Below are 13,473 nucleotides of genomic sequence, written 5' to 3' on the forward strand. Positions count from 1 at the left end.
ATATTATTAAAACAAATATGGTCAAAGCAACATAAATGATGAATAGTACAATTTAGTCAAAGTAGCTCCTATCGAGAGGGAGTGAGTATTTAGAATTGTGCTTGTAGGCAGGCTGCTGGAGAATGGTACCACATACATTCATGTGGCTTACCCCACATTGTTTGATGATGTGGGACACAGAATTGTATGAATTCTTAGTCTGGATTAGTGAACATTGTATTTGGTTCTACCTTAGAATTTGTACATATTAGGGTCAATATGGGACGAGTTGGGATGAGTTATAATTAATCCTAATTCTGTTCTAAATTTTAATCGAGTTATTTTGAAGATCTTAGATTTTCTTTAAATTTGAAAAAATCTGATATTCTATAGATCAATTAAGATCGGATTTATTTAAGACAAAATTGAGTTGATTCGAAATAGATGCAAAACATTTTTATGACTTAATTTGTTACTAGCTACTAAAAAATATATTACCCAATTTTTTAGATTTAATAACTAAATTTAATAAACACATTCTTAATTTTAGAAGTAATTTTGTGGGTATTCGTAAAAAAAAAACAACAACAACTATTCCAATCAATTAAAAATAAATAAATCAATTTGCAATTTTTGAACTTTTTAGGGGCCAATTAATAATTTTTTAAAATTTATATCGGTATTTGAAAAGTACGATGCCTGACTTGCAAAATTTGAAAAAAAATTATAAGAACCAATTTGACATTCACATTATATAGTCCATACTAAAAAGTTTTTTTTTTTTTTCTTTTCAAATTCTTAACTTTTCAATGTTATTTGAAATTCTCAAAAATTAACTTGGACAAAATAGTTCATACTAGTGATATATGTTTAATAAATGTTGAACATTAACCATTTTCCCTCCTTTTATCAGTGCTATTGCAGCTGAAGTCTGTGAAGAGCTTTTTACACCATCACCCCCTCACGCTGAGCTTGCATTAAATGGAGTTGAAGTGTTTATGAATGCAAGTGGTAGTCATCACCAACTTAGAAAGCTTGATGTTCGTCTTCGTGCTTTAATAAATGCCACTCAATCTTGTGGAGGGGTCTATATGTATAGTAATCAACAAGGTTGCGATGGTGGTCGCCTTTACTATGATGGATGTGCTAGCGTTGTCGTAAATGGTGATGTTGTTGCACAAGGTTCCCAATTTTCATTAAATGATGTTCAAGTTGTGGTTGCTCAGATAGATCTCGATCTGGTATGAATTACTTGCAATGCAAGCAAAGTCATTTTTACCATAAATGATTGACATTCGATTAATGGTTTGTTTGATTATTTTTTCGACTGATAGGTTGCGAGCCTTAGAGGATCTTTAAGCAGTTTCCAAGAGCAAGCAAGTTGTAAAGCCAAGGTTCCTTCGGTAGATGTACCATACAGTCTATGTCTTCCTTTTGATCTTAAAAACATACGCCTTTCCGTTCCACTTCAGGTTAGCTTATTAACTGTCATTTTGAGTTGCAATTTACAGAGCGAAAAATTATCAATTTCAAAGTTATCATATTATATATATCACTCGATATATATTCAAGTTAATTACACATAAATGAAAGACAGACAGACAACAAGCTGAATTCTGAATGATTAAATGTTACAGATAAAATATCACTCTCCCGCGGAGGAAATAGCATATGGACCTGGTTGCTGGTTATGGGACTATTTACGAAGAAGCGGAGCAACTGGTTTTCTCCTCCCACTTTCTGGTGGAGCAGACAGTTCTTCTGTTGCTGCAATTGTTGGATGCATGTGTCAGCTGGTTGTGAAAGGTAATTTCAAATGCAACATTATTTGATCTTTTAAATCCAAACCTTGTAGTTTGGATATTATTAACTAGTGATTCATATTTATCTTCAGAAATTGCAAATGGAGATGAACAAGTTAAAGCTGATGCAATACGAATCGGAAACTATAAGAATGGAGAATATCCTACAGACAGCAGAGAATTTGCTAAGCGAATATTTTATACTGTCTTTATGGGATCTGAAAACAGGTAATATTTTAGTGTTTTATGGCGGTGTCTCTTTATGTTTCCCTATCTGCTATAGTGCAATATTTGTATCAAAACTCTCCCTCGCTAACAGTATTCACCTTGCAGTTCGGGAGAGACAAGGTCGCGAGCTAAGGTGTTGGCAGATGAAATTGGTTCATGGCACCTTAATGTTAGCATTGATGGAATGATATCTTCTCTTTTGTCATTATTCCAAAAAATTACCGGAAAGCGACCAAACTACAAGGTAATCCCTCCGTTTCATATTAGGACCTTAGTCCGATAAAACAACTGCTTAGCATGTTATATTTCTATCATATTATTGCCCAAAATGATATTTTTTGTATGATTTTGTTTATAAAGGTAGATGGTGGATCTGATGTTGAGAATTTAAGCTTGCAAGACATTCAAGCTCGAATCCGAATGGTGCTGGCTTTCATGTTAGCAACACTCTTGCCTTGGGTTAACAACAAACCTGGGATTTATCTTGTCTTGGGGAGCTCCAATGTCGATGAAGGGTTGCGCGGCTACTTAACAAAGGTATCTATCTATATAGTTTCAGATTACGCATTTTTGTTTACAAACATTTGTACACAAAATGGCGAGAACAATTGAATCTTCAGAAACAAGAAACAAAATGAACATAAGATGAAATTTTTGTAATTATTAGTAAAACTAAAAATAGAAACATAATAAATTTTGTCTTAAAATGGCACTTAGTTTCTCATTAATTTTAAGTCTCTCATATTTGCCATCCATTGCATTACACTCTTCTTATCGAAGTTCATCTTCTTACAGTATGATTGCAGCTCAGCAGATATAAATCCTATTGGTAGTTTAAATAAGCAGGATATTCGGGAATTCTTGCGATGGGCAGCCATCCATCTTGGTTACTCATCTTTGGCAGATATTGAAGCCGCTCCACCCACAGCTGAACTCGAGCCTATACGTTCTGACTACATTCTGGTAGTGTTATATTCTGTTACACTTTTCAGTACAATTATTTGTCTTTAAAAGGAGAAATTATATTAGGTCTAAAGGAAGAGAAGATTATTTTACATGTCGTGTATTTTGCCTGTTTGAGCAACACGGGAGGAGAAGATCGCAATCAGCATAATCATATTTTTAATATCTAAACCATATCCTAACAGATACTAATCATAATTTCAAAATCTCAACCATATCCATTAGAAATTGTTTATAATCAAATTTTGAAAACTATTATTGAATGCATCATTCTTCATTGAACAGACTGATGAAGATGACATGGGAATGACTTATGAGGAACTATCGGCTTATGGAAGACTACGGAAAGTATTTCGTTGTGGTCCACTTTCCATGTTTCAGGTATATCACATGTTTCTCCATCATGTCTTATTGATTACTTTAACCCTTCCCTTGTTTATTCATTTTTTTATTTTTCATCTTATAAAAGACTAACAGAAGTAAAGTTAAAGGACTAAAAAAGAACGAAAAATAGCTATCAAACCAAAGTTAAACCACATTCATAACCTCTTTTTTATTGCTATCTCAGAATCTATGTTCCACATGGAGTGCAAGATTGACTCCATCACAAGTGGCTGAAAAAGTAAAACACTTCTTCAAGTTTTATGCTATAACTCGACACAATATGACTACCTTGACACCTTCCTATCATGCCGGGGTATGTAGTTATATATTTTGATGCAAAGATTTTGGCTGTTGGTTACATTTTTTTGGCTGATGAAATGTGCAATCTTTCACTCAACTTGCAGAGTTATTCACCAGATGATAATAGGTTCGATCTTCGCCAGTTTCTCTATAATACAAGTTGGCCATATCAATTTCGAAAAATCGATGAACTAGTACATGAGCTGGATGTCAAAGATGTTCAAGGAAACCATGAGGCATTGGCAGCTGCATCAAATGGTGTCAGTGGGAAGAAAGTTGCTGCATCAAATGGTGTGATCAGTTGGATGGGAATTTCTGCATGAAATGATGGTGGAGGTGATGGTGGTGGTGGAATTCAATTGAATTATAGATTTGTATGTGATGCTTTTGCACTATGTTCTGCTTTTGAAAAATCACTAGTAGAAAAAAGCTATTTTACATCTGGCGAAAACCACTTTTTACATCTGAACAATATCAGATGTAGGCGCACGAGACTTAGTAAGTATACACGTTTTACATCTGGCGTAGTCAGATGTAAAAAAACACTTTTTACCTCTGACCAAGGCGAAATTCAAATATTATTTTTTTAAAATTAAATTGGACTTTTTACATCTGACCAAGTCTACCTGATGTGAAATCTTAACTCTATTTTTTTTTTTTTTGAAAAACCTGCTTTTTTTTTATATATATATTTTAAATCTTTTTTTTTATTAAAAAAATCTAACCCACAATGCCAACAATATAACATAACTTGCATCAAGAACATAATACTAAAATTCAACATCCATAGCCAAATTCAAATTCAACATTCAACATATATATAGTAATAATGTCATTAAAGTACAACCACATTGTAATTCAAAATACAAAACATCATAATAATTAATACTAATCCATCCAAAATACAAATTAAAACATCATCATAACTAGTCCATTGTAACTTCACACAAACCTAGCTAGCTCCTAATCTTTCTCGTCGGCATCATCATAATCTACCTCGGGATTATATAGTTGAAGAAAACAAGTTGCCCAGCGGTCTCGCAAATCATACAACTCCTCATCTGTTAATGCCGTGGGATCATTGAACACCTACAATATGTAAATAACATAATTCATATGTAAACTACAACATGTTATGAACCAGCAAGCACGCACACAGGATTAATCAAGAATTTAGGTGCTTAAAGCGCACTGATTTGATCAAAGCCATAGCCAATTGTTTGCCAATGCAAACTATAAGAACTAACTGTCAAGTAGTTTCTATAGAAATAGATTCAGCTACACACTATCCACATGTTCTGCTTAGCAATGGAAGTATCTTCAAGCAAAGGTATGTCCTAAGAGTCCTCATATTTAGCTACACACTCTTTCTAGAGATGGTAATCACTGATTTTATAGTTAAGTCTAATTCAAAATTTTAAGTCATAACTCTCGGACACATCTGAGTCGTCCGACCAACTTTACCAAACAGCAGCAAAAAAAACAAGCACAACAGCAAGCATGTTTACTGGTTTGTAACAAGGCTCATGCACAGCAGCAAAAAAAACAAGCACAACAGCAAAAAAAACAAGCACATGTGCCTATATACAAATGTCTATATAATTGACATCAGGTAGACTATATATCATCATTCATTCACTACTAAGTATACAACAATATGCACGTACAGCAGCCTATATATCATCATTCATTCACTACTACATATGCACGATAAAGAAAAATACGATACCTCCATCCAATTCTTTGTAATACTAGCAGAGACAATGTCAATCATATTCTTCATCACATAATATCCACAGTCATTGCCGTTAGGCTGTACCCTTGTCTACATATAAATGACATTTAGTTAATTAATGCCAGCATGTCGGTTGATGTAATGTCGGTTGATGTAATCATGTGTTAGTCTATGCTTGTTCATAACATGAAGTTTCCTTTTCCTATTCAATGTTGGTTTTGGCTCATTCTAAAGCTACATCTTTATCAGAGAAATAAGTATATTCAGTCTACAACAGTTCGTGTAAAACCGCAGGCCCAAGATGAGATCCTGTTACACTAGAGCAGTAAGTATATTCAGTCTTCAGTTGTTTCAAAAGCATAATTTAAAAATTCATAGCAGTAAAACTCTAGATCATGCAGGCTCATGAACAACTCAGTGTCCTAATAATCTAACATCTTAACATCCTCATCAAACTAACATACTTCAAAACAACACAAAAATGATCAAAACAAATGCAGAAGAGTCCAAAAGAAACTGAAACATGAAATTTTGCAAAAGCAAAGTATTGATCCACAAAGTTATTGAAAAAGGTCATTGACATTCATTATAGGTATAAATTAGTCACTTGATTGGAAAGTGAAAGTGTAGAAAAGCAAAACCAAATCCAAAATACCAACATCACTTTATCTTCTATTTGCTTCATATTTGGTTCAATGTCAATAACAATACTATAATGTTAACCCATATAGCTCTTATTAGATCAAAAACTTATAGTAATGTCAACTAATGTACCTGAGCTTATGAATCTCATTTGGTACAGACCCGGAAAATTAATTTTAAGCTCAAATAATGGTCAAGTAGTGATTGAGACTAATGAGAAATCACAAAGGAAAACCATTAATTTTCACTATTAATTAATAGGAACAAAACCCCTATCCATCAAAACACAAATACAAAACCAGAATTCAAAACAAGCAAATAAGCTTTAATTTAGATGCAGAGAAATCTGGTAACAAACCACAAACACAAAGAAATCTGGTAACACATAGAAAATCAATTGAACAGATTCTTCTCTAGTTGTTGCCAAGTTGTTAGATGTGAATACTTTGAGTTCATTATGATTTGCTATTTTCAGATGAAATGGAAGTTCTTATAATTCGCTGATTTCAGCTTTTGTCAGAAACAATGTATCAGATTTTACAGTCTCTTTGGTTTTACTACAATGTGTCAATACACATAACTTTGACTGATCTCCTTTGATTGGATTGTTCTTATTCTTCTATATATAAAAAATGGTTCAGTTTAGTTTACCATGTATCTTTTAAATTTACAGCTTGTTAGTGATTATGTTTAAGCTCAAGATAGTAGTTGCTCAATGCTCAGCCATATATAAACTTGTTATATGTTTGACAGTGAGATAAGATCTATAATCAAACCAGTTCTCTATGTTCACATTTCTTTCTCTTCTCCACACTTAACTCACTCACTTTCATTGTTTCCATTTCAGTGTTCCACTTACCAAGACATGTGTTCCTTTCTTCAATTTTCTCAATTAAATCTGCGTCTCATGTTTACCGTTCCATTTTTAATCACTTAAACTTTACCACTAAACTTTAACACAAACACAAAGAATAAGAGCTAAAACCAAATCAGGTAACAGTTCAGTAGAAACAAAATAAACCACAAACACAAAGAAACAGTTCAGTAGAAACAAAATCAAGTAACAAACCACAAAGAGCTAAGAGCTAAAACCTTCGATTCGTGAGAAACAAGAGTACGTACCTGAATCGATGTGAAAGAGAAAGACAAGCTTCAATTCGTGAGAGTAGAGGCCGGAGAAAGGAGGACAACCTTCGATTCGTGAGAGTAGAGGCTGGAGAATGAAAGACAACCTTCGATTTGGAGTTAGGGTTCGTGAGGGTAGAGGACGACTGCGCGAGTGAGAGAGAGAGGACGACTGCGCGAGTGAGAGAGAGAGAACGACTGCTGAGATAAGGCGGTGGTGGTGAGTTGATTAAAGGACGGCGCTGAGGTTCAATCTCGTCGCCGGTGGAGGACGGTGCTGATGAGGGTTTGCATCGCGAGAGAGAGCTAGGGTTGTATTGTATCGATTTCTTTTTTTTTGTGTGAGTTCGTTTTTTTTGTCTTGCGTACATTACCTCTATTCCAAAAATATTATTTTATTTTTTTTATTCAACCTGACTTTTTATATCTGAGGCTAAATATGGCCAGATATATATGTATTTTAGATAATTTTCAACATAATTACAAGATTGCCACCGCGTTTAGTTATTCATCTGGTATATTGAAGTCAGATGTAAAAAGTCTTGTCTATATATTTTTTACATCTGTGGATATTGAGACCAGATGAAAAGACTACTCCAAATAGCGTTTTACATCTGACATATGTTCATCAGATGTAAAATGCTTAAGTAATATGTCATATTTCTACTAGTGAATAAAAACCATTGCAAATATGGTTCAAGCAAAGATATAGATTTGATGTATGAAATTCATTCAACTTGTTGTCTCATGAGTGCGTGTGTGAGTGTCGTAATGTCTTGAGTATTGAATTTGATTTATAACAATAAAAAAAAAAATGAAGATTGTTATTTTTTGTTTAACATTATTTGATGTGATATATATCCCAAATAAGTCATTTGATGTTAGACTAATGATCGATATTGTTTACTACATGTAACTTCTTAATATCATCTATTACTTTCTTTAAAACTAAGAAACTCCGTCTATTACTCCTTTGATCTCATAAATTAGACCTGCAGTAGCAGATTATTTAACAAAAATTGAAGAGAAGTTGTAAATGAAAGAAAGAGAACACCTTGCTAAACATACTGTTGAATGACTTGCTGCTTTTTTTTTTGGACTAATGTTAGGACTTGCTATTTCATGGAACTTTGTAAAGTTTGGAACTTGGAACTTAAAGCACATTGGTAGGAAAGGAAATATAAAAACTTGATAATCAATTGTAATCACAAGAGTAGAAATGATACAAAGGATAGTACAAATGAATAATCAACCTTATATTTTATGGGTCATGTGTGCCCTAAGAGCACATGATAAGATACTTAAATATAGAAATTTAGCATTTAATGATACAAAATATTAAATGTTAAAATAGTTGATTACACGAGTTTCAAGAGCATATTTCCACATTTATCTCATTAAAATGTGCCTTAAGGGCACAAGTTAACATTTTCCATATTTTATATGCTAACTAAACTTATGTACTAACTATCCTAATAATCAAAATTTAACCATATCTTCTATGCACATGTGGCTAAGGGTTAAGATTCATTGTATTCTTTCTTTCTAATAAAAAGTGTAGGAGTGCATAGAGGTATTTAGACTATCTAATATCACATTGTATTTATATTCTCAAAACTAAAATAATAGAGGAGATTAAGAGGATAGAAAATGGATATGGCCTATTCAATAAATTTGCTAATGGAAAGCACTTAGACCCCTTTGGTACTTCCAAAATTATAATGATAACCAAAATTTGAGAGTGTCAAACAGTACTCTCCTACTACCCAAAGAAGGAAATATAACGCATACAACAAGGGAGAGGTACGCAGGAACACAAGCATAGTAAGAGAATAAAAGTAAAATTCAGGCTCGTACAGGAGAATAATAAGTCTTCTCATAAACTAGCAAAAAAGGAAGTACAAATAATTTTGCAAGTATGTTCGCTGACCAAAAAGCAAGCGCAGCTGCGCAGGGGAAATTTTTAATTCCCACCTATCAGACAATTTAACAGACTCTGCCTAACCTATTGCTTCTTCTTATCTCATCATCATGTATCTAGCTCAAAACATCTCTAGAGTTCATCGTGAGATTCATCCTCCTCGTCTTCACCTGATGCACCGCCACCTGGGGCACCACCTGATCTCTGGTAGACGGCGGTGATGATGGGATTACAGACAGCTTCTACTTCTTTAAGCTTCTCCTCATATTCTTCTTTCTCCACACTCTGGTTGTCATCCAACCATTCCAATGCTTCCTTCACGGCGGTCTCAATTTTTTCCTTTTCATCTGATTCCAACTTATCGGCCAGTTTGTCTTTGTCACTGACTTGGTTTTTCATGTTGTAGATGTAGGTTTCTAGGGCATTTCGGGCGTCAATTCTTTCCTTGACTTTTTTGTCTTCCTCAGCAAACTCCTCGGCTTCACGAACCATCCGTTCAATTTCCTCTTGGCTCAAACGACCCTTTTCGTTGGTAATGGTGATCTTTTCTGATTTGCCAGTGCCCTTGTCTTCTGCTTTAACATTTAGAATACCATTTGCATCAACTTCAAAGGTCACTTCAATTTGAGGGGTACCTCTGTTCAATTACCACGTAAATAACCAAAAACCAATTAATTACAATACAAACAACAATTGATATAAATTCAAAGAGGACATAAGAAAGTAGAAACAAACCTTGGAGCTGGTGGAATTCCAGACAGATCGAATTTACCAAGGAGCCGGCAATCCTTTGTAAGACTCCTCTCACCTTCAAACACCTGTATATATTAAAAACAAAGCATCCCAATTGAGTCAAGTTCAAGCAGCCAAGCATCTTGTATTTAGAAGAAAAGCGTCCTAGCAATAGGATTAGGCAGAATAATGCAGTGAAATAATACAGTACCTGAATGGAGACGGTTGTCTGCTGATCCTGGTATGTGGTAAAAACCTGAGACTTTTTGGTAGGGATAACAGTGTTTCTAGGAATCAACTTTGTCATCACTCCGCCAACAGTTTCAATTCCAAGGGTTAGAGGAGCAACGTCCAAGAGAAGGATATCTGGATACAGAAAGTAGCACAACAATGAGTGCGTTTAATGCATGGAAATCTACTTGTCTACTTGCATTAATAACAAATAACATCTGGCTAATGCTATGAAAAGGTTAAAGTATAGACTATGGTACCTTTGGTTTCTTCACCACCCTCCCCACTCAAAATACTTCCTTGAACTGCAGCACCAAAGGCAACTGCTTCATCAGGGTTAACACCCTTGTTTGGCTCCTTTCCGTCAAAGTAATCCTTTAAAAGCTGTTGTACCTTTGGAATCCTTGTGCTTCCACCAACAAGAACAATCTCATCAATCTGACTCTTCTGTAAACCAGCATCGTCCATTGCCTTCTTAACAGGCCCCATTGTCTTCCGGAACAAATCATTGTTCAACTCTTCAAATCGAGCACGGGTAAGTGGCTCGGAGAAATCAACGCCGTCAAAAAGTGATTCAATTTCCACGCGGACTTGGTGCTGGCTACTAAGAGCTCTCTTGGCACGCTCACTCTCCCTCCTCAGCTTTCCAAGTGCTCTGTTGTCCTTGCTGATATCCTTTCCATGCTTTTTCTTGATCAATTTAATGAAGTACTCCATTACTCTCTGATCAAAGTCCTCACCTGGTATGTAATGTAAGAGAGTTAGCAAGCATTAACGGTAAAAGGAAAATTTTATACAATGTACTTTTTCTTAATTTAATCTTATTCTTTCTATTATATATACATAAGCACTGACCTCCAAGATGAGTATCACCATTTGTTGAAAGAACCTCAAAAACACCGTTATCAATTGTCAAGATACTGACATCAAAAGTTCCACCTCCAAGATCAAAGACAAGAATGTTCTTCTCTCCACCTTTCTTGTCCAATCCATAAGCGATGGCAGCGGCGGTGGGTTCATTAATAATTCTAGCAACATTCAAACCAGCAATGACACCGGCATCCTTGGTGGCCTGCCTCTGAGCATCATTGAAGTAAGCTGTACATTGGAATGGAAAAGTTAGAGAAAATAAAATAAAGACAAAAGCTGAACAAAATAAACAAGGTTGCAGGAGGAACAAGTTTTAATTTGCCAATTTACCTGGGACAGTGACCACGGCATCACGAATAGTCTTGCCGAGGAATGCTTCAGCGGTTTCCTTCATTTTACCAAGAATCATGGCACTGATTTCCTCAGGGCTGAACACCTTGGTCTCACCATCCTTTACTCTAACCTGAATATAAGGTTTTCCATCCTTGTTGACAATCTTGTAAGGAACAAGCTTCATGTCTCTTTGAACTTCCTTATCTTCAAATCTGGAAACAGAAACAACTCAGTCACTATTGTTCATACCAAATTATAACAAATCATTAGTAATTAATGAACAAAAACATATATAACGACGTCTTACTTTCTTCCGATAAGTCTCTTGACATCAAAGATGGTCCTTTCAGGGTTGACAGCTGCAAGATTCTTTGCAGCCTCCCCAATAAGTCTCTCATCGTCGGTGAATGAAACCCATGATGGTGTGATACGGTTACCTTGGTCGTTGGCTATGATCTCAACATGGCCATTCTTATAAACACCCACACAAGAATAGGTTGTTCCAAGATCTATCCCAATAACAGTCCCCAACTTTGTGGCTTCCTCTTTCCCAATGGAACTTTCAATTAGACATCCTGTGGTGAAATTTCTAAACATTAGTTACATTATTATTACACATACTAATAATTTTGCATTTGCACATGTTAGTTAGTTCTTAACAAATCCAAACCACAAAAATATTTAATTTTAAAACATAATTCCTCTAAATTACGCAATAACATGAAATTCATCAACACAATTATCACTTCAGTGCTTTCATTCATAATTATCATATTCAAATCACAAACATGAACTCATAAGTTAGTTAAACACATGCAATGAAACCAAACATACAAAAATCTTAGAAAGCAACAAGCATAATAAATCATTGTTGATGGATTTTCATTTTCATAAACTTATTTGCATTGCCTAACACTGATCACTGTGCTTAACATTGTGATTAATCAAAAATCTTAGAAAGCAACAAGCATAATAAATCACTGTTGATGATTTTCATTTTCATAAATAATAATTAAAATCCTAAACCACCGGGAATGAGATTAACTCTCACTGAATTGCAACACAATAAATCACACACAGTTGATAAAAACGGATCCATATAGGTTTATAACAAAGTAAGATTTCGTTGCATTTTCCACATTAGAAGAACTATAAAAAATAAATAAAAAAGATGAGATCTAAGAAGCAGTGAAAAAATTACCTAATGAAATAATGCCGAGAACAATTATAAAAGCTCGAACCATTGCTCTCTCTATAACACTATCTGCGTTTTGTGTTCTTCTTCTAAATAGCGTCGGCGATTACAATTGAAATGGTGAAGTTGAAGAAGTTGCAGGTGCAATCGGTTTTTCAGTTTGTTGGTTTTTGGAAGAAAGGTCTGAGCCGTTATATAGTGGTTCGTCGAATCCAGGTTCGATTCTTCCGGAAGGTACTTTCGTCAACTCAAAGCTTTATTACGCACGAACATGTCACTGCTGATGACGTGGACCAATTGGGATTCTGCATACGCTTGTTCTGACCAATTATATTGCTCCTTGACTTGGGAACATATCTACCGTTCATTCTTGAGACCTCAACGTATCGAACAATCAATTCTGTAACACGTAATAGTTTATATTATTTGCATTTTTTTTTTTTTATTTTGACGCATTAGCGGTGTTTTTTTTTTATTATTAAAAAAATAATAATATTAGTGGTGTTTCTTTCAAGTCTAGTAATGACATTTTCTTTGGACAAATTTAGACGTTAAGGAGAGCAACAAACACATAATTATTATTGTTATGTACTAAATAAATTGGTAAGAGTCTCCGCACATTTATTTGTTTCGTAAAATTTATGACGAATTTTATAAATTAAATTGTGAAAGTTGAATAGATGGAAAATGTTGTCCGGTAGAGAATGATTAAAAGCGTTGACGAATAATATGATTCTAATTATGACTATTGCGACTTGTGAATCAATCTTGAGAGTCAAGTCACAATATTTGAGCGCGCGCGACGAATGATATGATTCTAATTATGGCAATTGCGACTTGCGAATCAATCTTGAGAGTGAAGTCACAATATTTGAGTGCGCGCGACGAATGATATGACTCTAATTAATTATGGCAATTGCGACTTGTGAATCAATCTTGAGAGTGAAGTCATGATATTTGAGCGCGCGCGTGTATATATATACAAAAGTTTGATTATGACCGATGTACAAAAGTACATGATACGGATAAATAA

The 13,473-nt window shown here is 34.6% G+C and overlaps 2 protein-coding genes across 2 annotated transcripts in view; one reads left to right on the top strand and one right to left on the bottom strand.

Moving 5' to 3' along the window:
* LOC123915605 (glutamine-dependent NAD(+) synthetase-like) overlaps window positions 1-7,991 on the top strand; it is a 9,365-nt gene extending 1,374 nt beyond the window's left edge. Inside the window, exons 3-13 of the mRNA XM_045966789.1 lie at window positions 893-1,220; window positions 1,314-1,451; window positions 1,617-1,785; window positions 1,874-2,009; window positions 2,115-2,253; window positions 2,370-2,546; window positions 2,805-2,972; window positions 3,258-3,353; window positions 3,541-3,669; window positions 3,761-4,070; window positions 7,834-7,991. Of these exons, the coding sequence (XP_045822745.1) occupies window positions 893-1,220; window positions 1,314-1,451; window positions 1,617-1,785; window positions 1,874-2,009; window positions 2,115-2,253; window positions 2,370-2,546; window positions 2,805-2,972; window positions 3,258-3,353; window positions 3,541-3,669; window positions 3,761-3,979 (1,699 nt within the window). The 3' untranslated portion in view covers window positions 3,980-4,070; window positions 7,834-7,991. The remainder of the gene's footprint in view (window positions 1-892; window positions 1,221-1,313; window positions 1,452-1,616; window positions 1,786-1,873; window positions 2,010-2,114; window positions 2,254-2,369; window positions 2,547-2,804; window positions 2,973-3,257; window positions 3,354-3,540; window positions 3,670-3,760; window positions 4,071-7,833) is intronic.
* A 1,021-nt stretch (window positions 7,992-9,012) lies between these two features.
* Window positions 9,013-12,832, bottom strand: LOC123915608 (luminal-binding protein). The gene is made up of 8 exons (XM_045966793.1): window positions 12,447-12,832; window positions 11,553-11,820; window positions 11,243-11,457; window positions 10,898-11,140; window positions 10,303-10,782; window positions 10,023-10,177; window positions 9,815-9,897; window positions 9,013-9,716 (listed from the first exon to the last, which is right to left on the bottom strand). Exons 1-8 carry the CDS (start codon window positions 12,487-12,489, stop codon window positions 9,212-9,214), a joined length of 1,992 nt encoding a protein of 663 aa, XP_045822749.1. The 5' UTR covers window positions 12,490-12,832; the 3' UTR covers window positions 9,013-9,211.
* Between the last annotated feature and the right edge of the window lie 641 nt (window positions 12,833-13,473).

The sequence above is a fragment of the Trifolium pratense genome, linkage group LG3 (assembly GCF_020283565.1).
Source record: "Trifolium pratense cultivar HEN17-A07 linkage group LG3, ARS_RC_1.1, whole genome shotgun sequence".
Taxonomy (NCBI): domain Eukaryota; kingdom Viridiplantae; phylum Streptophyta; class Magnoliopsida; order Fabales; family Fabaceae; genus Trifolium; species Trifolium pratense.

What these genes read in the sequence shown, in the direction of transcription:
- LOC123915608 (XM_045966793.1), bottom strand. Translation starts at nt 12,489, where the DNA reads ATGGTTCGAGCTTTTATAATTGTTCTCGGCATTATTTCATTAG. An exon ending in GGGTGGTGAAGAAACCAAAG is followed by an intron (nt 10,178 to 10,302) that starts GTACCATAGTCT and finishes TTCTGTATCCAG; the next exon opens with ATATCCTTCTCTTGGACGTT. An exon ending in GGAATTCCACCAGCTCCAAG is followed by an intron (nt 9,717 to 9,814) that starts GTTTGTTTCTAC and finishes GTAATTGAACAG; the next exon opens with AGGTACCCCTCAAATTGAAG.